Consider the following 27,543-nt stretch of genomic DNA (forward strand, 5'->3'; position numbering starts at 1 on the left):
ATTGACTCACGCTTTCAACTATGAAAATACAATATAGTGTTATGTAACTGTACATACCAACATAAACATTCAAGTATGTAGGAATAGAACCTGATGTCGATCTAATTCAAAACAATACTGTTCGCTTATATTGTATTGTTCTAATTCTAGGATCAGTTATTGACTATACATTCCGTTATTTTCTAACGTCTTTATTCTTAGCCATTTTGTTGATTTTTTAAAATTTTTATGCTATTTATCGATGTAAATAAATTAATGGACCAAAACATTATCTTTATAGTCTTCCTCTAGCTATTAACTTGTCAGGAAATCAACTTCTGTAAGAAAAAAACGTTGTCAAGTTTTATTTGGATTCCTTTAAAAAGTTAAAACTTTCTCTTTCCAAAAAAAAAAATAGTAATTTTACAATGAATTATTTATTTATAAAAACAAACAGTAAAGAAATATTCTGAAAAGTTCTTATTTGCTTACTTGTTCTTCTTCAACCATAAACCAAAACTCATCTATTGTATTTTTTAAAGGAGTTTGTGTTAAAATAATATCATCTAATAGACTTGCACCATCCAAATAAAGAGCATTAATATAATTTGAAGTTTGCAAATTATTATTATTATTATTATTTGTGGTTGTTGTTGTCGTCGTACGATGTAACCGAACACGCCAACGTTCAGATGGAAGTAAATCAATGATTTCAGGGTAACGATTTTTGTGTAAGTTTAAAGAATTTAAAGCAACTTGTAATTCTTTATTTGTATCAAATAATGGTGTGTATAAATGTAACACAGACCATTGTTCCCATAAATAAGATCGATTAATTTTTGTATTCTTATGACATAACTAAAAAGTGATTTTAATAAAAGTTTATTTAACATTTATTATATGAACGAATTTTCAATGAAAGTGTTTTTAAAAAAAAAGTTTTATGACAAAAATTATAAAACAAACTCACACGTTTAAAGGATAGAAAAAATGATTTCAAGAGTACATAATTTATGGCGTTGGAAACCAGACAAGTTGATGTCAACTAGAGCGTCATTAAATATCTTACTTTCTAAGACATTTGAAAGCTTCAAAGGTTGGTCTCTGACAAGATTGTGGATAAGCGTCATTACATAAACAGTAGTTGTTCAATACACCTTTGTCTTCAATGTTTTTCTAGGCAACATCAATAACTGATAAAAATCATACTAAAATTGTGTTAAGACCACTACAATATCAGCTTAAATTTATGTTTATAAGAACTTATCAAAAATCATTGGCTAAACTAATTGGGGTGTTAACCAAGATATCACAATTGACTAAAGAAATGAATGACAATCATAATCAGTTTGCTAAGTTTAAAAGATCCACCCGGGACCTATTATAATGAAGAGCCTAAATGGAAAAAATTTGAGCACTTTATTCAATCTATATTTCTAATGAAATTATCGCAGTAATCGCATCTGTCTGGATAGTCAGTCAGTCAGCGACAATATAGAACTTCTTACGTAAGTACATCAGTTTAAGTTGCCATATCACATTAGCACAGAGATACAATTGTCGATTCAAATCCCATAGTGGTAGAAGTAGTAAAAGTATAAATAGTATTCCAAAAGAATAGGGTTTGAGGATGTTATTCAAGGAGTATATTCCGGTGAAATAAATTTGAAAACAGAAAAAACAAAGGGATATGAAGAATTCAGAAGATTAGAATGTGGGAGAACATAAAATAAGGATACACCTACACCATTGCAAACGATTTTGTGCCATGTCATTCAAGGTCTCTAACCATCGATTGCTATCATCTTGCGGATCCCAACCAGGTAGTCTACACCAACCAGCATGGCCCAGTCCACTTGTTAGTGACTTCATGGATTTGTGCAATGTTTTGCTCTGGCCACCCCTAGCTTTCTTCCAACCTACTCCTATACCATAAAACATTGTTCGTCAGGGCAGTTGGTGGTTGGGCATACGTAACACGTGTCCCAGCTATCTCAAATGATGAACTTTTACTACTTCATCAATTGATTTGCCATCCTTACCTAGTACCCGTTTCCTAACAACTGCATGCTTTACTCGGTGGTCCCAAGATATACGAGCAATACTTCGGATACATCTATGATCGAATACTAGTGGCCTACGAATATCCTTTACTCTTACCGGCTATATTTCACAGACATAGTGACTGAACTGACGTTGTTCGTAACACGACCATTTCATATTCAACTAAATAATTACCAGAAGATAAAACCACTGAATGTTACGTAATATATAATATGGGTTTCAAACAGAAACTTGCAGTGGTCCAGTTTCTAACATTTTATCAACACAGTGAGAGGAAATTAACACAAATGAAAAGTAGAACAGAACCATTGACCATATTGCCGAATGTATACCATTTGAGAATTGTTGTTTATGTATAAATATTGAACAACAAATAAACAATTAAGAATGAAAATAAACATCGCAGAAAGTCAGCAGGAGATTTTTAACCTATACACATTTTATTACGTAATCGCTTTATTTCATTGACTCTTAGGAATTTCTTTCCCATTCAACTCTTCTGAGATTTTATAACATGAAATGCTTCGGAATATTTCTAACTCATACAGCATTCTGTACTGAACTTCTACTATACAGAAAACTTGTAGTCAATGGAAGAAGGTATGATAGTTATCTTTCACTAAGCAATATACAAACAGTGGAGTCAAATCCTAGTATGCTTACCAGTTTATATGTCCGTGTCGACACACATATATAGAGAGGTGTGATGTAAGCCAATAAGGGCTGGTTAAGCATTAAAATTAAAACAGTTGCCAAAACAAATATAATACGAAAAAAATCTAGCAACAGCAGATGATAAATATTCATCTTTATCTGTTGCTATACTTAAATTGTACTAATCTGAAAACAAGCTATGTATACGATTGATCAAGCGATAATTGATATCGATTTGTTGAGGTATTAGTCCGATGACAATCCAAACAAACGTTATCCTTCTTTTAAAGAAAAGAACAGTTTATACTTAAGTTAGATCTACCTTGGTAATAAAGGAAGGTGCAGGTAATAACATTGTAGATTGTTTCATGTATAAGCTGGAAAATAGCCAACTTAGTTTGACCATCAATTGACTTAATCTATCCAAAAGATATATCGATGACACGTTTGTCATTTGTGACGAGAATATTAACTAAGTAGATATTTTACATTCTTTCAATACGCGCCATCCTTCCATAGATTTCGAGTTAGAACATGAGTTGGGTCATTTAATCTCTGCTATATTTGCGTCTGACAAGAACGAGTGATGGATCAGTAAAAAGGTTCATTTACAAAAAACAAACATGGAACGGCCAGCTGACCATTTTCTATGACTGGGTTCCACTAAGCAGAAAGGGAAATCTAATTCACTCTTCGTGTTACCGAATACATCAGATGTGCAGTACTGAATACATTGATGAGCAACTTGCATTCCTCAGAAAAACTGGCTGAAAACGGCTATACAAGCCGCTTCATAGAGAAGAATATGTAAAGAAGTTGGAACACAGAACCCAGTAATTCCGTTTCAAAGAAATATCTTCTTATGTCCGAACTTCTGATGTAACTATAAATTAGATAACAGCAGCGATAAAAAGAACTTTATATACAGCAAAGCTGCGACTAACAATCACTTCCTCTTCTGGTCGTCTCAATGTGCATCTACCAGTTCACCTGGTCTTGTGAAGCAAGGTACATAGGCCTTAACCAGTGCTCGCTTTCAACTCGGATACAAGAACATGCTCCAGTGTGGTTCGACAAGGGTGAAAAGAAAGCAGTTAAAAATTTCATAATTGTTTTTGATATCGCTTCATTTCATTTAATCTCTCTATTACCTTTGATTATCGTAACAAGAACATTTTAATCATCTTACAATATTCACACTATAATCCGTTGCTAACTTATTAAGTTTACAAGGCTTTTTGTTTGCGAACATAGTCTTTTATTGTTATTATTCACATTACGCAATCTGGTATTATAATCTTTCTATTAGGCTGCTCGTACAGGTTTATGTGTCGTTAGTCTGATCTTATAAGTCGGTGCCTCCAATTGGCTGTCGCAGCACGTAATATAATTAATCAGGCATAAGGACATAACCTACATTTACAATAAATTAATTATATTTAAAGTAGTATTTACAGTTTCTGATTCAAGACAAAGTTTTTATCAAAAAGTTTTAGCCATTAAATCTAACGCTGGATAGCACCACATGTTCTAATTGTCAGTGATAAACCTTAGAGATTTAACATTCAACGTTACTTCCTCTCTTCTAATTATAAACAATAAATTAGCACTAAACGTATCAAATTCTGTAAGAAACAACAATTACTGAATATAAATCTAATTCACATTGATGTACAAGTGTTTTTTATCCTTCGTAAATTTACACGTGGTTTCTTTAAGATTCTTTTCTATTTGAACACGTTAGAAAATTTTGGAAGTAATAAACAATTAGCAAAAATGTTACACTTCTTGACGATACATACAATGAACACTATTAGACTAAATGGATTATGGCTAGTAATGGAAATCAGGACTCGCGTTTCGTCCTATCTAGAAGTCGTCAGATGGATGGATGTACCTTGAATTTTTTGTTTCAGAAGCCAACGTGTGATTCTCTAAGCTACTGATTCCAAAAATTAAAATGTTCTTGTCGATATTGACAATAGTTTGAATCCTCCCGAACAGAGCAAAACACATGAGATGTACATACACCAGCAAAGACCAAATGGTATTAAAAAGTGAATGCTAATTATAGGATAATTTAAACCCTTACTAATTAACGATACGAAAATAAGATCAAGCATCAAGATAATTATAAAACTCCATAGATTTTAAAATATTCATTATCCAGTAGCAAAAAAAAATTGTTAATATTAAAGAATGAATTAAAAATCTATATGATAATGCGACGGACTACTACTTACCATTTTATAAGTACTATATACATCCAAGTCGACAATACAATGACCACCTAATATAACTTCAAATAATAAATCATATAATAAAGTGAATTGTCTCATTGAATGAATTATATTCGAACGAGCTTTACATAATGATGAACAAAATTTTGCCACATTGACAACACGTTCATGTGTAACCTGTTGTAGTAATAAATCAAATGCTATATACAATCCTGTACGAGATAAACCTAATTAAAATAAATGAATGGTAAGAAAAAAACAGTTTAAATAAAGTACTTTTTTAGAAAATGGAATTATTTTAATCATTTATTACGAATCAACATTTTTTTGGTCGAAAAACTAACGGTAACTGTTGTCAGAGAGAGTTAATCAATATGAAATTCTAGATGTAGGTTTCGTCCTGACCGAGACTCATCAACAGAGCACATATGTGATCCTGAGAAAAATACTTTTATTCTAATCCATAGATTCTTATCACTACTTTCAACTATGTGGAGACTAAAAAGGGGGGAACAATAATGTGCAGTTGCTTAGCTTAGTAATCACATTACAAACTTGACTGATAACATTTGATCACCAGCATGAAATAAAAAACATACTATTGGTTACAGTACTCAGTAATCTATTTGTTTAACAATACCTATTGTACGTTCATTTTTCTTCTATTATACATCCTAATGATACTTAATAAAGAGTAACTTTAAAATTGTAGACTGACGATTACGAAACTCAGATAGGTTGTCAATAAATCATACTGTTCGTTACTCGCAAAAACAAAAAAACAAAAAACCACCAGTTAGTTAGTCCGTCACCAACAATGTAAAACCTATCAGAAACATGAATCAGTTCATGTTGCAATAGTTTACATGTCATTTGAATTCACTAAAGATCGACTAAAATTTTAAGGCACCTACTTGACCCGGTGTTCCGCACTTTTCAACAAAGTTCACTTCAATAGGCAATCGCCTAATGCATTGATGTTATGTCTTAGTCAGACTACCTCTATATCATCTAATGTGAATCAGATTAGGCACTGACTAAGCACACGTTACAACATATGTCTTAACCATTTCAGTTGATAAATATTTACAATTCCAAAAACCGATACTGAAATTTAAGTAGTATTGAATATATATTTTTCACTCAAAAATTTAACACTAATTCTCAATACTTTCATTCAGTTACTGATTTCTAAAAGTCTATTTAAAGTACTCACGGAGTATCAATAAATTATGCATTACACAGTACCACAGTACAGTACTACAAGAAAAATAGCAAGTACATATTACTGAAGGATTTCAGTAGATAATCAGAAAGATTGTAAAAACCATTTAGTAATTAGAACGGTCAACATCAAAAAAGCATGTAACTTATATGAAAATTTAAATTATTCAGTTATATTTATGATAACATTACAAACCTGTAGAACAATGAACAAGAAGTGGACCATCTTCTGGACAAGTAGCTGTTTTAACACGATAATAAAATTCTATAAAATTTAATCGATTAAATATTGTTCCATAAGTTGATGTATGACAAAATAAGTCTTGTGAATTTTTCAATAAATTCTCATTCATTTTACGATCATTCTCAACTGTATTATCAACATTTTTAAAACAAGGTGATATATTCTGAACATAATCAGGGGTTATCCAACTATAAAACTGATAATGTATAACTCGTTGACTTATATTCGATGATAATTCTGTTACAATAAAGTATCTTACAGTAAAATGAGGATAATCGATTCGATTAATTATTTCCACCATGATATTACCAAAATATTGACTCGTTGACTTTGAATCTAATTGATTAGTGTTAGATCGTGTTGGCATCTATAATGAGAATTATATAGAAAAAAAAAGAAAACAGAAGTTAACTTACTGTTGTATCCCATGGAGAATTATAGATGGTAAATTTGAGAACCGTTTATGGACTAATATGATATGTATATTTCCTATTGTATAGTTGTTAATTAACTAACCTATTCATGTTCGTGCCCCTCTTATTATAAGCTTTATTTTGACTCATAGAGTATTATAATACGATTTACCATTCTTTAGTTATCCTCAGTCTATTGATTACTGTTTCCCCTATTCACAGCCACATTTGGCCAAATCTTGTACAAATGTTATTTTATATTTTATGGTACGTTGTGGTCAGTTTGTTTGGTATATAAACCGAGTATGTTTGAGAATAATGATTCGTATTGCCGAGACTGTTATTGGTGTTCTGGACTTAATTGGCTGGGCTAGGCAGATAGAAGGACCGACAAGTACTCAAGACTGCTCATACAGCTTTTGTGTACTATTGCTTCGACCGATAATTCACTCTTCTCTCATTGGAGGGAATCAGCACGTTCATATATCAACAGTGCATGCACTGCACACGTTACAACACTTACTTTACGAACAATAACATAAAAAACAAGGCGTAAGTTGTAAAAAAAAGAGATAAAATGTCAACAATCTTAATTATTCTTTTAAGATCCAAAAAATAATGAGAAAACAAAATGACCAGCGAGAACCAAACTACATAAATGTGAATGAATTTAGTTAGGATGGTTTTATGCAGCATTTTGAACAATATAAAGGTCATCTATAACATAAACAGACGTCATTTAGAGAAGTATTGAAAATCAAGAGAGAACTAAAAAAGTGCTTCATTCTAACTGGATATTTATAACCAGAGACCAAACACAATACCATATGGAATATAAACTACGGCTCCACATCGATACGAAAGTCAGTAGTGTAGAACAATATCAAAGAGCTCAGTGAAAATAAAAATATTTTTCCGTTCAACCTACATTTTTAATATCCCGATGGAAATATTCTATTCAATACAACTTTAGTTACTTTTAATGTATAGGAAATGTGGAGATTGTTGATTTTTAATGTTCAAATCACAGAATGACCTTAGTTGAACAGCTATGTTTTCTCAGTGTGGGACTCGTCGGCGGTGTACATACACGACGCTAGCAGGGACCGAACGTAGAACCTTTGAGGTGATGAAAGCCTAATCTTCAAAAACTTAGTCTTTACAACATGGTCAACATTTGATACTCCAATCAGTTCGCGAAACTACTCAACCATTTCCCAGTGCCAGTTGTGGCATAATTCCCCCACCTAATTATACAGGGTAATTTTCACTCAGTATCATCGATGAACTACTCTATTCCGTTTCCAACTAAACAAATTCTGAATTCCTAGTAGGAATTCACGAAATCCACATCAGCACTAATGACTACAAAATTTAGTTGGTGTTGGTGTTTTAAATAACTTTTTGCATCGCGTTTATTTTTTATTGAATAGTTTCTATGTGCGCTAGTTTTTCTAGGATTAAGTAATAAATTCTCTTGGCTAATTTACTTTCAAGTATTTACTTATGAAAGCGATTGTTTTATTCATGTGATTTTGTCCAGAATCATCACTTAGCTATCTATCAAACTGATCTACATAATAAATTACACATTTATACATGTACGTAGTATTTCTCTGTTATGGTATCATCTGGTGATTACTAGTCTAAGTGATTCAATATTGCGTACATATTATTTTGGCATTAGGTTGTTAGAGGTAGTTGGCAACAAACGCTGGACCTGGGTTTCATGTTAGACGGCGGTAAACAGCAAGGCATATCTAGAGTCACTTCAATGATTGAACTCGCCTAGTACAAAATATCAAATAAACATGAAAATTGCCATTAATCAGTGATCAATAAGTGCGAATACCTCAGTTCAACAGGTCAGTCACAATTCGAACAGCTAGCTCAATGGTAACTTCTCATATTATGATACACTCCAAATACCCAAAGTCAAAATGGGGAACTATTTAGAAAGTAATTAGAATCAAAACAAATTACAAACATAAAACTAAAAGAAAAAAATATAGAATAAAACTTTTTTTCACTTACTTCAGGCCAATATTGACAACATTTAAGTGTTGAATCTTCAATGGTATTGGTAAGCATTACAATTTGTGCAATGTTACATTGAAATATCATTAGCCAAAAATCTTGTATAGTGAGCATATCAAATGGACTTTGTGCTGCAATGTAAGCACGTCTACGCATATAACCATCAATAAAACTGGCATTAATATAATCAGTTTCAGAAGAATCATTTAACTGGTTCAATTTAACACGATTATGATCATAAGGTAGACTTGAATGACTATGATTTTTTGATAGATTCATTTTTAAATTACCAATGGATTGAGAAAATTTCACACCTAATGGAATACTTTGGACGAGAAAAAATAAACAGAAAAATTTAAATGGTGTATTTCAAAAAACATTGTGGAAAATGAATAATGTCTACTATAAATCCTTATTAGGTTCTACATTTACTTATCCATAGAAATTTGATGATCGGAAGAAATGGCCAAGTTTTTTGCTGAGTACTAGTGTAAAACACGACAGCAGATGGGAGGGATGTGTGTTTACTGAGCAAAGTTACAAAGTATTAAAATTATATATATATATATAGCCTTCAATCGTCCATTTGCATCCATCTGCAATCTGTACTGTCTTCTCGACTGGCTTCCAAGTGTTCTACCAACGCCATGCTTTCGATTGATTGGAATTCTCCATTCTATCCAACAATTGTTGTAACTTCAACATCGCGTTCCGCTACACACTACTTACAAATATCCTTTTGAGTAGCGTCAGGTATATAAGTAGTCATTTCACTAAATAAATAATTTGGTGAACAATAAGAATATCCACTGATTGATTACACTTTTTTTCCTGAAATTACGAAATAATTTCACTTCTTTGTACTGCGAAATCAACATAAAAAGTTATTGGAGTTGATAGCTATCGTTTACTTACTTACAGACGCCTAATACTCTTCGTGGAAGAGAATAGGCCGCCCACCAGGATAGCTATTGTTCACATGAACATAAAACGTAATATATACTACACTTAAACATTTATTTTTTCGATTATAAAAAACCATATTGAACTCTTTACCAGAGTTGAACTGTGTGAATGCAGATAAAACAATTGTAGATGAAGTAATTAAAAGGAAAACAAAAAAAATAGTCATTTAAAACTAAGTTTAACACAAGATGGTCACATTAGAAAAATAAATGTTTTAAATTGTTATTTACAGAGTCGGAAGTTTTTCAACAATAAATTTTGATCCATGTTTCTTTGTGACTCGTTGAATACTTTACATCATATAAATGCCCATAAGAACTTATAAAAGTGAATTGACTTATAATCAATGACTAAAAATGTTTAAAATAGCTTGGATTCATTTCAAAACTACACTACTGACTAAATAAATACAGTATTATACTAACCAAAATACAGACAAATTCATTGTACAAATTTTATTTCATACAATTCCAATATAAATAATCAGATCATTGATAGACATACTTACATAATAACTGGGTATCATCTCTTAATCACTAACATCAATAGGATATCAATTTAAAAAGATTTTTGTTCAATTTAGAAGTAAATTTTCATTACGAATTAACTATGGAGTAATCCGAAGTGAAAGAATAAATTTGTGAAAACAATATACCTTAGTAAAAATATTATATAACAAAATGTAATCCAGTGTATACAGAATAAAACAAACCATTTTAACATTCATAACACTGTATACCTTGAATATTCACGTGAAAATGTTTTTAATAATTCATTCAAAGACCATGTTCCAACCAATGTACTTGTAGGTCCATATTCTGGATCAATGATCAAATATCGTGGTTCACCTAATTCTCGAGGTACACTCCACCAAGCATAAGAATCAGGTAATAAACAAGGTTTTTTCTCAAAGGATACATTTAAATCTTTTGAATAATTTCGGAATACATATTGACCAGACTGATAAAAGAAAACATTTCAGGAAAAGGAAATAAGACAGGAAGTAAAAATGAGGAGAAATATTATCATAATTATACTCTTTTAATAAACTTATTAGATATGTGAACCTTGCTGCATTATCACAATTCGTTCAGGCGACAAAGTGAAAAACACTCAGTAATCCTGATTATAAACATCGGTTGATTTATGATATATATGCAATGATGTTCAAACAAATTTTGACAGTGAATTAATTTCGTACTATTGTTATATTATAATTTAAGACTAAAGAACTGATTAATTGGTTAGATTTCAATCTATTGCCTCAGCTGACACACTAGTTCATAATTGAAATTACCTTCAAAATGATATTTTTTGTGAATCTGAAGTTAGTCTGAAAAATAGTTAAATATAATTTGTAGATAGTATTAGTCATGGAAATAACTTATTCGCGGTACGATTGAAAACCAAAAAGCACTAAACAGCTGTTTCGTCCTAATATATAATTCTATGGCAGTGAATACTCTCTGTAGTGGACGAATACTCTGGTGGGGTGTTCAGTGCACAATTACAGAGTGCTTTCATAAAATATGAAAACCATACATTAAATACATTGTTTGCCCATCCTACATCAGTTGTCCTTTACCATGCTTCATGATTCTTTTAATTCTGTTGTTATTACATTTACTTTCCACTTCAATTGAATCTTCTCAACCTTCGGCTGCCAGGCATTCCACTTCTGATTGGTTACATACTACTTATATCTGTCAACACAAGTAGCATATACCACACTCACGACCCAATCAGAACTGAATCCAAGACCTCCAGGTGTTGCAGAGAACCTCTAACCATTAAGACCACAGGATGGACATTGAATGGTATAATTCTAATCAATTTACAATATACCAAAACGATTATCTACTGTCATTGATAACAAGTGTTTCACGACCGACACTAATGATAAATTAGCATATCTATAAACAAAATTATCCTTATGAGTCTAACAGTGTGATTGATCTATATTTCGAAGTAAGATGAACAATTTACAATTTCGTCCATCGTTGAGCTTCATCAAACCAGGTAAAAAAGCATATTCTGACACTTGTCAAACCATTTCTCATTTTAAAATGTGAACCTATACCATTCACATTTATTTATAGAATTTGATCACCAACATGAGATTGTTAAATACTATTCAGTGTTTAATTAGTCCTGTTTGGTATCAGTCGAATTTTAAATAACTGATTGAAAACTTCTCTGGATGTGACACTCAGCAATTCGTAATTGAATCACCTCTAAAAATTCCACTCAATGATAAACTAATATAACTACACAATTGTTGACAGTTATACTATTATATAAAAACAGAACTAGATACAAAATGACCTTATACATTTAAAGAAAACATTAACTAACCTGACGTTTCTTTCGACAAATATAATAAATGATGAATCCAATCAAAGCTAAGAGAACAAGAGCTAACAGAATTCCTAAAACGATTGCAAGTGTATTATTGGAATCAGTTTGATTGTTTTTGATTGAAGATGTTGGAATAATTGAACTCCCATCAATATTACTACTACTATTACTACCGGTTAAAAATACTACTGAAGGTGAACGTACAATTTCACTTGATCCGTCCACTTCACTTTGAATAATTGCATAAACTGTATAAGTACGATTTGGTTCCAATAATGGATTTGAATAACCAATTTTGCCAATCGATAAATTTGAAACATCAAACACTTGACCAGATCCTATGATAATAATCTCTGATGGATTACTAACATTGGAATAATAAACAATGTTAGCATTATTTGATAAACCAAGTTGTGTTTGATTCACTAATATTTGGGTTTTTATTTTGTTTTGAGAGAAAAGTAGAATAAAATAAAAAGAAGACGTCATTCCATGAAATAATGAAATCTAACTACAATAATTATTATTTCATGTAAGCTAAAATTATTCTTTGATTCATCTGCCTTTTCATTCACCTAATTTTATGGTGATTACGTAACCCATACTATCAATTACAAATTCCAGACAATTAACACCTCATCACTCCATGTCATATATATCTATTTCCAAGTAATCCGGAACTTAAGTAAGCTTAAAATGTTATCAATCTCTAGACTTTAGTCTCCAATGTTTTTAAATTTCATCTCCGATTGACCTCACATCTGATTATACCGAGTTATTATTGATAATCTTTGTTATTCTAGGTATTTTTTCGTAATCAATATCAATTGTTCGGCGCTTTAACCGGGTCGGTGGACACGGCGAGTTCACCTGGAAGAGTTTGAAAATTCTGATTCCAAACCAATGGTGCACATGGGCTCCAATATCCTGAGGGAGCAAATGGCGTATGAATCAATCGTTGGTCACCGGCTACCATGGGACTGCATATCCTCACGATGCTCCACTGCCTTGTGAATCAGACCCTTAGGTCGAAGGCTCGGGGTGTGGTCCCCTAAGAAAACCACCTGCTTCTCTTTGGGCACCCGGGCAGTATCACAGCCCACACAAATCAAGTGACTTATGTGGCGCATATATATCTGGTGCCCCTTTGTACCAATATTTATATGTTCAAATAAATAAATAAATAAATAAAGTTTCATATTAAATCATATTTCACAGATACAATTTAATAAAAATATGTTTGTTAGCAGCTGATGAGAAACCACGAAGTATAATGAATCAATTGTTGCATTTGCTTTATTCAAAATTAGAAATATTCACGGTTAAAATATAATTACATAAATCTGAAAATAATCAGCTGTATGTCCCGGAGTGAACTTCAACTCTGGGATGCAGGTACATCTAACTGATCAATCCAAAATAGAAAAAAAACTGTGTCCTGAATCACTCTGCGAGCCACCATTTATCAATTGAGGTCATGAACATCAATAGGAAATTAACACAAACAATACAAAATGAATAATTAAATGAATTTGGAAATAATTCTGACTGTTTAAATGCCCCCGCCCTTCATATTAAAACACAAATATACGAACAAAGAATATTCTTTCCAATGAATTTCTATTCAGGTTCTACAGTCATGATATCCAATGTAAAAATCTCAAAAGTACAAAGTACATTGTTGAATAATATTACTTGTGAATTTAGAATAGTTTGTAATATAAAATATAATTCCTAATGTTGAGATGACTGATATTCAATGTTAACTTGAATAAGCTTATAAGTTAAAGGAAATTGTAAAAATAATGATCAGAATAGACATAGAATGAAAGAAATAATAATTCGTATTGATATGTGGATTCGTGGAGGTTGTAGTATTTTAACAGTTGGATTCACGAGTCGATCCAAGCTAGACTACAATTGAAAACCTGGAAGCTCTAGACGGCTGTTTCGTTCTTGTATGGGACTCCTCAGTAGTGCACAACTGCGCAAACCTGAAGTCCCTGGGTTCGAGACCCGAGTGTGGGACCAAAGATGGGCGCTTCTGAGAAGTCTCATACTAGGGAGGAACGGCTGTCCAGCGCTTCCAGCTTTTTAATGGTGATCTAGTTTAGAACGACTCGTGGATTCAACTGTGAGAATACAAACTCACTGATATTCTGGGCAAAGAGGAAAATTCAGTAGAAATAGAAGGAATTCAGTAAAGATATAAGATAAACTAGTTATGAATAAATCATTCAAATTAAAAAATAAAAAGAAAGTGGGGTACATTCATTGATTAGTACCAGTTGGAATGTATCATACTGGGAGATTTAAACTATGTATTGAAGGAGAGATCTATCTTGATTTGAAATAATCATAACATGAAATATATTCACGAGAAACATTGAGCAAATACACACACAAAATAAAACTCACAAACTGAACGTCGTTTACGATTAGTATTTGAACTTTTCTCAACAACAATATAGAAACCATTCAGTGGACCACCTTCATAACCACTAAATGTTGGAAATTTTACATTCACTAATAATGAACCATTGAATACTGGAACTACTGGATTAAAGGAAAAATTTCTTGAATTTTGGAATGGAGCAGGACTTGTCCATGCATTCAAAAACGAAGATCCAACTGATGTGTCTGAAAGGATGGATTATATTTCAAAAAAGTCTAATTTAAAAATGGTAACCACAAATTAAAAGTGAATGGTAAATCATTTCCATAGATTAAAACTTAACTGAAACTCAGTTAAACTATAGAATTTTATAGTATGACCATATCCATTCCAATAACTTATTCCGAAGGTTTGTGATATGAATAAACTTACTTGGGAAACTATACTACCAGGATAAGGAAGTCTCTAAAGTAATACATACTTTCCATATACGATAAGTGTATGCAGCAACGAAATTAACTGAGAAGTCTACCTCAAACTTATTGGCCGAGATTTTCATATCCCTGATAATGAGAGATTGTGGCAGAATACACAGCACTCTACTCCTTCAAAGATAATCCTATAAACGTCTCACCAAGATAAGTACATTTTGAACCCATTGAAGCCGCTTAGATGATTTTTTTTCAAATCAGTGACATCAAATGATTCTCAATAATATATAAATTTTAGGCTGATTATGTGAAACTTCCTGTAAAATGTACCTCTTTAAAATGAAGTCAATTACTTTATTTCATCACAAGTTTCTCTGAATACTCCAGAACTACACTGATTTTCTGTATTTCTTGTATTATTTGTGTACCTTTCAACAAAATTCGTGCTGGATTTAATAGAATGAATATAGAAAACCAATCCCCTGTAATCCGATATCAGATTTGTACAAGTCTACATATCAAATTCTAATCTTTCCTGAATTCTATAATTTTATTTCTATCATTCTTAATTTTTAAAGAGTTGTACGACTGGAAATTGTTTCAACTTAGTCATAAAAATGTTAGAATTTACGTATATTCAGAAAGGTATTTACACACATATTGTATCTAGTAAACTATTCTTTCAACTTATTTCAGTCATAGCATCTATATGAAAAACTGTACTGTAAAGAAATTCATTATCAAGTGAGATAGGATGAAGTTAGAATTTATCAACCATTACGATACTGATAACCTTTTAAAGTATACAAAAATACTTAGAAATAAGTTCTGTAAATTACCAATTTACATTTCGCATTTGCTTTTATTTTATAGAATATATATATTCTTATCAGAATGCGAATTTGTGAAGACTGTAGTATTTTCACAGTAGGAATCATGAATCGATCTAAGCTAGATTGAAATTAGACATTAACACCATTATTTGTAGGCTCAAGGGTCTAGCGGTTAAGTGTTCATGCGCGGGATCATGAATGCGTAATGTTGAGCACCATACTAGGATGAAATGGTCTCTAGTGCAGCACCTAGGTTTCCAATGGTGACCGACTTATGATATCAACTGTGAAAACATACATTCTTGTTAATTTTTGTCTAACATCAATCAAACAAGGTTTCCTGTAATATTTTATATTGACATTAAACAATTATCCTGTCTTGTTATTCTCGACACTATAACTGCTGCCTAAAAATGATGGTCGAGATTGTATATTACGATAAACCGACTGAACTATATTGGATTGAAAATATTTTCTGTTAGGTTCTGCCATAGCAAAGTTGGTCAGCCGAAGAGCTATATGACTAAAAGCACGATACTCATGGTTCAATGATGAATTTGTACTGCCGACTGAACCAAGGTGTCACGATAATAAAGAGTTCCTTCCAAATATCTTGCATCTGTAACGATGCTACCTCCTCATAACGAAAGGTGGTAATTACAAAAAGATCAGTCAGAAAAGTAGTAATTCTTACCTTGTCTTACAGGTTTTTTCGCCACTGGTAGGGCCTTAACTATTATAGAGCTAACAAGTCCACGATATGTACAACGAAGAAGTGACAACTGCTCCCATAACTCTAACATCGTTAGAGATTAGCTTGTTGTTGTAACAAAATGGTCATCCAACGTCTGTATAATTGTCTATATCGGTGGATTCCTTACTATTACTCCATAAAATATTAAGGGCAATTGATAAGGTTATCAGGGATTTTGTTTCGTTCTGAACTCATTAGCAAAGTATATCTGATACTTAAAAGACAACTGGAACCCACATTATTATTAGACCAACTAAGTTTTTTATAACTCCTGTAAGAATCTCTAAGATACCCCGCACATAAAAAAATGTGCAGTGATATCTGGGCGGTCATTTAAAAGCTCTGTTGTAAACCTGGCCGATAAAATTCTGTAAGCATTAAGGTTTGGTCAATAAGAAGCTGGTCTTTACTTAATTTCATCTGCTACTCCCGAAGAGCATAGGTCACCGACCAGAAGTTTCCAACATACACTGTCCTGGGTTCTCTCCAGTCTTTTTAAGTGTTATCTATTCCTTTGACATCTGCCTCTGGTTTTCGGGACAAAGTGTTGTTCGTTCTGCCTCTTTTCCCTTACCCTTGAGGATTCCAAGCTACGGCTTGACTCGTGATGCAATTTGATGGTTCCCACAATGTGTTTCCTATCCACCCTGAGCGTCTTTCCCTAGTTTCTTCTTCAGTTCAAAGCTCGTTTATCCTCTGCTATAGTAACTTTCTGCTGATGGTGTTCGGTCAACAGACATTCAGTATATTGCGTAGACAACTATTCACAAGTGCCCTTACCTTTCTGAAGATGGTTGTAGGAGTTCTCTAAGTTTCATCTCCGTACAGTAGGACTGCATTGACGTTCGTATTGAAAATTCTGAATTCGAAGTTGACTGACAGTTGTTTTGAGTTTCATATGTTCTCCAACTAAATGAATGCCGCCCTTGCATTACCAATCCTTGCCTTTACATCTACATTAGATCCTCTTTGTCCATCGATAATGCTGTCCAGGTACATGAAAGTTGTAATATCAGTTGCTATGTCAAGCCCACATAGCTCGTTCTGGCTTCCAGACAGGCCAATTTATTCACTCTTTTAAGATCACATTTTGACCTTATCAGTTATTCGCTTATCAACTTTGACTGTTTTTATATGAGCGTATGTGTGTCCAGTTCTTTTATCCTATTCATCACATGTCTGTAACTCATTTTTGTGTCACTATAAATATCGATTAATTCTTGATTAAATTGAGTTGGTTCACACGCCTTCTACACTGAGCGTCATTTTGCTCTTCTCTCTTCTCTTTGTTTCTTTGTCTGGATCAACGACTGTATGAAATATACGTATTCGAAATTCATTTTTGTATATGGTTTATTTGATTTCGTTATTCACTAACGCGGATTAAGTCGATTACTATATACGAGGATCGACGACATGTATATTTTAATAACAATCAATCATACGATCGAACTGGAGTCAGATTTGGGGGTTACTAAAACGTTTCCACATCTTCCAGAGTTTCTCCATCAAGTGTGTTTGGGTTGGTGTTCTCTGTGTCATATTTCAAGATCTTGCTTTTCCCTTGTGTATGTTGAGGCCTACTGATAAAGAGGCTGATTCTACATTCATTCTCTTCATCTGCGTTTGCTCGTGTGTATGAGACGGAAGACCCAGGTCATCCGAGAAGTCCAAATCGTCTAACTGTATCCAAGTTGTCCATTGTATTCTATGCTTCCCCTCACATGTCGAGGTCTTCATAATCCATTCAACCACCAGGATAAAGAGAAAGGGAGCAGTCTTGTCTGACTCCACTTCTCACTTGGAATGCATCTATCAGCTGTCTTCCATGCACCACTTTGCAGTGTAGTCCGTCGTATGAATTCCGGATGATATTGACTATTTTCTCAGGTATACTATAGTGTCGAAAAAAGGTCCCATAATGTCCTCCTATCCATACTGTCAAATGCTTTCTCATAATCAGGGAAGTTTACGTATAGTGACGAGTTCCACTCAACTGATTGTTCAACGATGATCCATAGTGTCGCGATTGGGTCTGTGCACGACACATCCTTACGGAATCCAGCCTGTTCATCTCGAAGCTGGACGTCTATTATATCTTATCTTTCATCCGGTTCAGCAACACTGCTGAAAACCTTTTCTGGTACTGATAATAGTGTGATTCCTCTATAGCTGAGTTCCCACATGTGCTCAAATCTCCTTTCTTTGGTATCTTGATGTGGTGTCCTTCTTTCAAGTTTGTTGGCACTTATTCATCCCCCCAAATCTTCCTTAATAGAACATGGAGCATGTTTGCAGTTTCTTCTATGTCTGACTTTAGAGCTTCGGCTGGAATATTGTCAGGACCTGCTGCTTGCCCTCTCTTGATTCGTCTGATGGTCATCCTGATTTTTTTGATCATTGATGGAGTGACGTCTATAGGAAGGTCTGCAGGTGCTGCTTCGATGCCCGTTGGGTTCAGTGGAGCTGATCTATACAAAAGTTCCTCGAAGTATTCTACCCATCTGTTACTATGTTCTTAAATCTCAGTGATTGTCTTGCCTTCTTTGTCGTTGATCAATCTCTCTGGTTTACAATACTTCCCTGCCAGTTCCTTTGTTGTGTCATATAGTTGTCTTATATATCCTTCTCTTCCAGCTTCCTTCGCCGTCATTGCTAGCTCTTCCACGTACTTCTGCTTGTCGGCTCTAATGCTCCTCTTCACTTGCTTGTTTGTTTCGGTGTATTCATCCTGTGCCTTGACTTTCTTTGCTCTTGTTCGGATGTTGTTTATTGCTATCCCCTCGTTCTTCCTTTCTTGAATCTAAAACGGGGTTTCGATAGAGATCCATTCCTTATGATGATGATTGTTGCAGCCCAGCACCTCCTCATTTGTTGTAGTGCTTCTTTGATCCCTTTCCTGTTGTTCCCCACATTAGTTCTCTTTTTTGAGTAGATATTGTAAGGCTTGGAACCAGCTGCTGAGAGTTATCCTGAATTGGTTGAGTTTGTGAGTATATCAAAGGAAGGCTGTATTGAACCTTTGTAATGCTGTTCCGTCAGCTGTCTAGTGTTTCTTTAGCTTCAGTTTCATCTTGATCACAACCAGCTGGTGATCTGAAGCTATATCAGCTCCTCTCCTTCCTGGTTTTCACGTTTTCCATGGATCTTCTAAACTTTTCATTGATACAAATAGTGAAATATGTCCACTAAGCGGTAAAAGAGATCCATGAAAAGCAATTTACGATTCCCCAAAAATAACTAAACTCCTAAACTAAAGTTGAAAAAACATTGAACACACACGTTCTAAAATGATTATTGACAATGTGAATATCACTTACTGTTAGTTCCAATCGCATCTACAATAATCCGATATCGAGAACTAGCAGGCAAATTAGAAATTTTATATAGACGAATACCACTACTACCATCTAACAAATTAAAAATTCGCTTTGAGAATACTGGAGTAAACGGAAGTAGTGTTTCAATCATTTCTATAGATATCTGTTGTGAGTTAGAAAATGAAATATGCCAAAATATCGTTAGTAAACAGTATGAAAGAAAAATTATGTAAGACGAGACTATACAAGATATTAACGCTATCAATATAACCACTCTGACTGTGGAAATAAATAAAATACTGACTTTATACCAGTTAATCATTTTTAATAACAAAAATAATCAAGCATTAAAAACTGTATACACCCAATACATAATAGGTATTGAGTAAACCTATCAATTTTAAAGGGAATAACAGTGGATTAGTGTAATTCAGTGTACCATGTGAAAGAGCTGTCAAATGTGATGAGATTTAAACTTACCAACCAATACTTATTTGAGGTAACTCACTTTATTCTATGATATATATATATACAGATAAAGAAATAAAAATCTGAAAAAGGGACAAATATCTAATGGCAATGTAACCATATTTACAACACGCGAAAAATTGTGATATACATTTTCAACTACTTAAATATTTACAAGTAGCCTCAATAACAAAGGGAGTAAATAGGTGACGTGGACCCTTTTTGATGATATGGACAACTGTAAACTCACTCCACGATGTCGGAACACTCTCTAATTTCTAGATACTTGCAAACAACGCAGTCAGCCATTTAATGGTAAGTTCGTTGGTCAGAAAGAGGCTGTAGTCTGAGCAAAGTTACAGTAGACAGACAATATCATCTGACATATGACCAACAAGTATCCATTGGCTACTCAAACGAATCTTCTCGGTGCCTAGGCGCCTGACCTGTGCGTTCAATTCTCCAGCAAGTGTTAAAATATCTGTAGAACACTTTTTCTGTAGAAGAACACTTAACTGGTGGTAAAACTCATCCTTGGTCGCATCCGGGCTACAATCTGTCGTAGCGTAGGTGGGAATGACGAAAAGACATCGTTTTTCATATCGATTTCTTATTACTTTGCTGCAAGCTTCTAATCTAACAGCACATAATCGAGTGTTAATGGAGACTCAATCGACCATTTTTGCCTCAGCCCTAGGGTTTAGTGCGACACCAGAGACAGCTAAACTTGACGATGTCACTGTGCCCACAGATAAAATTACGTGAAAGTTTTTCGGAGCGGCAGATGGAGAATAAACTTGAAGATAAGTGGTAGAATACCCTAAGCCTAATTTTCGTGATATTTGAAATTCACCAGCAAGGCGTACTCATAATTTTCAAAGGGTTCAAACTCAAATCACGTATTTTCACAGCTTAAGATGTTACCACTAAGCTATTCGACCTAGGACTGACCTTTATGATAGTTAGAACATATCAAACTATGTGTAACAACACAATCATATTTCAATCCCATAATAGGTAACAGCCTTTAGTCTCAACATAAATGACAGTCTCTCTTTTAAATTGTGAGTTATTCAGGAACCTAGTTACTACCGACTAAGCATTAAATTATAATTAGTATTTAATTATAACATAGGTGTCATGAAAATGGAGGGTTTCTATCACACCAGATGGAATCAATACATTTTTTAAAATTCAGTTAATTCAGTGTAAAGTCAAATCGAAGATGGAGAGAGGAAAAACAACCAAACAAACTCATTTTTTCAGCAGTTATATCGAAAGGTTTTGATATAACAACGTCGTCCTATGAATTATCGAATAAATAATACCGAAGCAAATGTTCTTTTCTTTTCTAAAACTCTATCTTATCTGTAATAGTTTGTGTTACTGAATCTATTATACGGAAAAGAAAATCCTTCAGCATTTTTCAGTTTAATTTTTTGCATACAGTTCAAGTATATTAATATAGAATGCTTGTTACAATCTTTTTACAAACACATAAATGTACATACGCAGAAATACTCGTATCAAGTAAATTACACCGGAGTGAATAGAAGGAAATCCTGTATTTACTAGCAGCCAGTCATGACGGCAACATCATACAAGCATCAATCAGCTCCTATACTGTGTAATCATCAAAGAAAATATTTTTTGATTACATATTTAAACAAAATCTATCGAGTTAAGTAATCTTTTAATTCGTTAACAAACATTACAGAGTAAACAATATACAGTGCACAGAAATAATCATTGTGATTGCAAAATAAAATGGAATACAATCATATGAATTATTATCAGGAATAGTCCTATATGTAACAGTATCATAGACAAACACTCACTACAGATGCAGTCAAAATCGGTCGAGGGAAATTCGGGTTCACTTTTTACTGAGTAGCTTATTTAACGTTTCCGTAATGTGTAATTCGAAAGAACACGACCGTTGCTGCTACCTTGACGTGGTGGTCGGGCTTGCCTATCATGATGAGCCAATCGAGCTATACTGGCTGGAACAATCGCTCCTCAAGGTCCTACCATGCCAGGCAGGTCGTTTGAAGAGCCGTGAGACTAAAAGCAGCAATCCCAAGGTCCAAAGGCGAAGTCGTACTGCTGACTGTACAGAGGTGTGACAGCAGTAAGGTGTTTCCTTCAGACAACCAGCATGACAGCGATGCTGCCTTCCCACAAGGAGGGGTGGGGTTAGAAAAGGTCGACCCTAAAAATGCACACCTCGCCTTATCCCACGGATATCCGTCTCCGGCGGTAAGGTCCTTTGAAGAACGGAGCTAGCACAAAAACTACCCACAGAAAGGTCATGTGTGACCGACCTCAAGCACTTGTCCCTTGGGCACTGAGGTCACGCTCTCAGGTCATTAAGACCACTTCTAACCCAATTTCCTTTTCAGGTACCTCTAGAAGAACCCTTCCACGGTGTGGGCGACCGGGAAGTGATAACTGCCCTCATACCTCTAACAGCACTCAAGACCACTGTATTCATAATCAATCTCCTTCTTCAATTCCTACTATTCCTTCTACCTTGACTTTCAACACTAAACTTCCTCTTCCGGTTCCCTCCTCAAGTGTCACCATGGACAACGATTCTAGTGCGCGAAACGCTGTCCCAGGTCTACTAAAACCTCGCTCCAAACTACACATTGGAGCCTTCAACGTACGTACTTTAAGTCAAATCGGTCAACAGGCCTCCTTAGCTAAAACCCTAGAATCTCGTACCATTGATTTATGCTGTGTCTCCGAAACACGCATACAGGATCCTAGTGTGGTCATTCACTTGACCTCACCTCGCCAAAATGGACAGCCAACGAAATACACCCTCCATGTATCTGGCGACCCGTTGGCTAGTTCTCGTGGACTTGCAGGTGTAGGCATAGCCTTAAGTACAAGGGCAGGACAGGCACTACTAGTATGGATCCCCGTTAACAGTCGCCTGTGTGCTGTCCGGCTAAATGGCTCCGTAAGAACTCGGAAGGATAGGGACACACGTCGTTGCCTTTTCGTCGTTTCTGCCTACGCTCCCACTGACTGCAGCCATGATGAAGTAAAAGATGACTTTTACAGAAAACTCTCTGAGCTTCTTCAGAAAGCTAAGCGCTCAGACATAGTAGTCGTAGCGGGTGACTTTAATGCCCAGGTAGGCAGCTTAAATCAAACAGAAGGACATTTAGGTGGGTGCTTTAGTATTCCGGCTCAACGAACCGATAATAGTGATCGTCTGTTGCAACTATGCTCAGACAATCGTTTATTTTTAGCAAGCACTAATTTTAAGCATAAGGAGAGACATCGTCTAACATGGCGACCACCTGCACCAAACCAACGATGGACTCAAATAGACCATATTGTCATCAGTTATCGTCGGAGAAGCTCAATAGAAGATTGTCGCTCGTATTGGAATACTTGTTTAGACTCTGATCACGCTTTAATACGAGCGCGCATTTGTCTGCACCTCAATGGACGCAGGAAAAGTACACTAAGAAGACCCATTAGGATTAAACTGGAGGACGAGAAAGCCAAATGCGAATTCCAGAAACAACTGGGTTCACATCTAGGCAGTTCTGTAAATGAGACTGACTCAGATGCTGCTTGGAAAGACACACGAACAGCTGTGGAAACAGCAGTAACATCTATTAGTTATTAAACCATAGGGCTCCAAAAAACCAGTGGATTTCTTCTAAGTCCATTTCACTGATGGATTCGCGTAAACTCATCCCATCAGGCTCTGAACATGACGAAGAGCGTAAACAAATTAGATCTAGGTTAACTAAAAGCCTAAGGAACGATCGTGAGCAGTGGTGGGCAACGAAAGCAAAAGAGATGGAAAAGGCAGCGGCTGTAGGCAACACCAGACAACTATTCAGACTAATAAAAGAAACCGGAATTAAGAAGTCAAGTGTAAGTGAGACAATCTCGGAAAAAGACGGAACCCTTATCTGCTCTCAACCCAAACGTTTAGAACGATGGGCGGAACACTTTAAGGAGCAGTTTAGCTGGCCTTCAGCTACTGCACTACTACTCACTATTCCCAGAAAACCTGAATGGAACATTGAAGTAGGCCCCCCGACCCTACTTGAAGTTCAAAAGGCTATAAGTAATCTGAAACGAGGAAGAGCAGCTGGTCCAGATGGATTGGCTCCAGAGGTCTTTAAATATGGTGGTCCAATTTTAGCGATTAGGTTGACTAATATTCTGGCTAAAATCTGGGAGACGGACGTAATCCCATCTGACTGGTCACAATCTCTGATTGTCCCAATATATAAGAAGGGGCCAAAATCATCCTGTGATAACCATAGAGGGATTAGTCTGACTAACATAGCATCTAAAATACTAGCCTCAATAATTATCGGGCGCCTAACTAAGACTCGTGAACTGCAAACACGAGAAAATCAGGCTGGCTTCAGACCTGGTCGTGGCTGTATCGACCACATATTCACCATTCGTCAAGTTTTAGAGCACAGACATGCTTATCGGCGTCCGACAATGATAGTTTTTCTTGACTTGAAAGCAGCATTTGACTCTGTAGACCGAGAGGTTCTGTGGCAGTGTCTGTCATTGAAAGGTGTACCTGAGAAGTACATAAACCTTGTGAAGGCTATTTACTCGAACACTACCAGTCGAGTAAGAACTGTCATATGATTTTACAACCTCAAGTGGTGTCCGTCAAGGCTGTCCACTATCCCCATTTTTGTTTAACTTCATTATAGACCTGTTGCTGGAAATAACACTCTCGTCGACTGAATTTTTAGGAATTGATCTTCTACCAGGAGGTTCACTTATCGACTTAGAATACGCAGATGACATGGTCCTGTTTGGTGAAGACGCTGGAAAAATGCAGAGTCTTCTGTTAGAACTTAGTAATAATGCCAGGATGTTTGGGATGCGTTTCTCCCCATCCAAATGTAAATTATTACTCCAGGACTGGCCTGCGTCAACACCTGAACTAAGGATAGGGAGTGAAGTAGTCGAACGCGTCGACAACTTCACTTATCTTGAAAGTCTGATCAGCCCTAATGGGTTGGTGTCTGACGAAATCTCAGCACAGATTCAAAAAGCTCGTTTGGCTTTTGCCAACTTACGTCACCTATGGCGAAGACGAGATATCCGTCTATAAATTAAGGGACGAGTATACTGCGCAGCAGTTCGTTCTGTTCTACTTTACGGCTGCGAAACATGGCCATTAAGAGTAGAAGATACTCGTAGGTTACTAGTATTTGACCTAAGATGCCTTAGAAATATTGCTCGCATCTGCTGGGATAACCGGGTAAGTAATAGTGAGGTTAGACACAGGGTATTAGGGAATGATGGTAAATCAGTTGATGAGGTCATGAATCTTCATCGACTGAGATGGTTGGGCCACATGTTACGTATGCCTGAACATCGATTACCACGACGCGCAATGTTGACTAGTGTAGGGAATGGTTGGAAGAAAGTTAGGGGCGGCCAAACCAAAACATGGCATCAGTGCTTGAAGTCACTAACTTCTAGTCTGAGCCATGTTGGCAGATGCAGACTACTTGGTTGGGGTCCGCGTGACTATCGTAACCAATGGTTAGAGACTCTAGGTGACATGGCTCAGAATCGATCACAATGGCGTAGGTGTGTATACTCTTTATCTTCCCTTAAACCTTGAGATTAAAATTGCTTCCTATCTGTCTTCCTTCCTATACTATATCCTTATATACAACCTTTCTTTATATACTACCACCACTAAATTAATTACTTCTATGAATTTTGTGTTCATCTTGTTGTGCTAACGAGGTATGGCAACTTGGACCGATGCATATATGTGCCTCGTTCTACGTTGTCGCTGACTGACTGACTGACTGAATTCGAAAGAAAAAGGTAACCAAAAAAGGGTGAACAAAATATGTTATTATATATTATAAAATAGTAGTATCATGTTTGATAGTGATTTCTGATATAAATTGTCAGCGACTGAAGAAACTCTGAAAACCAAGAAGTACTAGATAGCTGATTTGCCTTAGGTTGAACCAACTCAACAGTACCATCCAGGTTCTGTGGGGAACATTATACCACTCAACCAATAAGTTAGTACCTACTGTTCCAAACTCCTCAACTTCAGGTAACTTGAAATGTCCCACAATCCACATTCACCAATGAAACTGTCAGGCAAAGTGTTATACCCTCACTAAATAAAATACTTTAAATAAGGTTTATATATATATATATATATATATATATATATATATATTCCGTGAGTTAGAGGCTATATCCTAGCATGAACCATTACGGAACAATGCAGAATTATAGAATCTGTTCAGTGACATGTAGTTGGCTATCGGCCACGTAGCATCAGTTTAATTATTATTTTATATTATCTACAAGATCAAATCTAATCAGTTGAAAGGGGCAGCACATATAACGGCTTCATATTTTAGGATCATTAGCTATATATAAACTACAATAACCGAATCTATGCATCCAGAAACAGCTTCTATAATATCCGTACAATATGCGTATTCGTCAATAAAGACTGACTAAAGATCAGTTCTAAATATCAATAAAAGAATAATTCAAAATGTTTCTGCAATGGTACGCACATCACTCCCCTTGGACGAGCGAATAGCTTATTAAACTCCGTAGTATAAAGGATAACACGTCGGTGTTTGTGGCGAAAGGCACTGGGATCAAGTGCCGATGGGACACATTAACACTGAAATGAAAGTACATAGAGTTGGTGAGTTCCATAATGGACTAAACATGAGACCTCGATTTTACTCTCGGCCACAATCCATCTATTTTAAGGAATTTTTTACAATCGTCTATATTTTCATGACCATAACTTATTTTAAGCTTTCTTTTTATATTATTTTAAAGCAATTAGTCCCTTTGATAAATTTTGATAATGTAATAAGAAGACGAAGATTATCAGAACTATGTGATATATTAGCGCAATACATTTCGAACAATATGACCACACATATACTTGTTAAGAACATTTATATATAAAAATAAAAGGTCAACTAGATTGGAAATGAGAATAAGAGGAGACAAGGATAATAATAATAATAATAATAATGTGAAAACAATTTGAAACCTACTCACTTTGAATAATAAGCTAATATTACCAGGGTAGGTTTAAGGAGAGAACAAACTGTTTTTGAATACGCAAAGGGGATTTGAATTTTCGTATG

General features: G+C 34.9%; 1 protein-coding gene across 1 annotated transcript in view; it reads right to left on the reverse strand.

Moving 5' to 3' along the window:
* The window catches only part of Smp_169380 (putative protein tyrosine phosphatase), a gene marked incomplete at both ends in the record, with an annotated part of 54,693 nt that overhangs the window by 6,136 nt on the left and 21,014 nt on the right, over positions 1-27,543 (reverse strand). The window contains 8 exons of the mRNA XM_018794651.1: positions 472-837; positions 4,941-5,164; positions 6,358-6,772; positions 8,853-9,180; positions 10,561-10,781; positions 12,177-12,604; positions 14,598-14,819; positions 19,913-20,075. Of these exons, the coding sequence (XP_018649042.1) occupies positions 472-837; positions 4,941-5,164; positions 6,358-6,772; positions 8,853-9,180; positions 10,561-10,781; positions 12,177-12,604; positions 14,598-14,819; positions 19,913-20,075 (2,367 nt within the window). The remainder of the gene's footprint in view (positions 1-471; positions 838-4,940; positions 5,165-6,357; positions 6,773-8,852; positions 9,181-10,560; positions 10,782-12,176; positions 12,605-14,597; positions 14,820-19,912; positions 20,076-27,543) is intronic.

The sequence above is a fragment of the Schistosoma mansoni genome, chromosome 1 (genome assembly GCF_000237925.1).
Source record: "Schistosoma mansoni strain Puerto Rico chromosome 1, complete genome".
Lineage (NCBI taxonomy): Eukaryota > Metazoa > Platyhelminthes > Trematoda > Strigeidida > Schistosomatidae > Schistosoma > Schistosoma mansoni.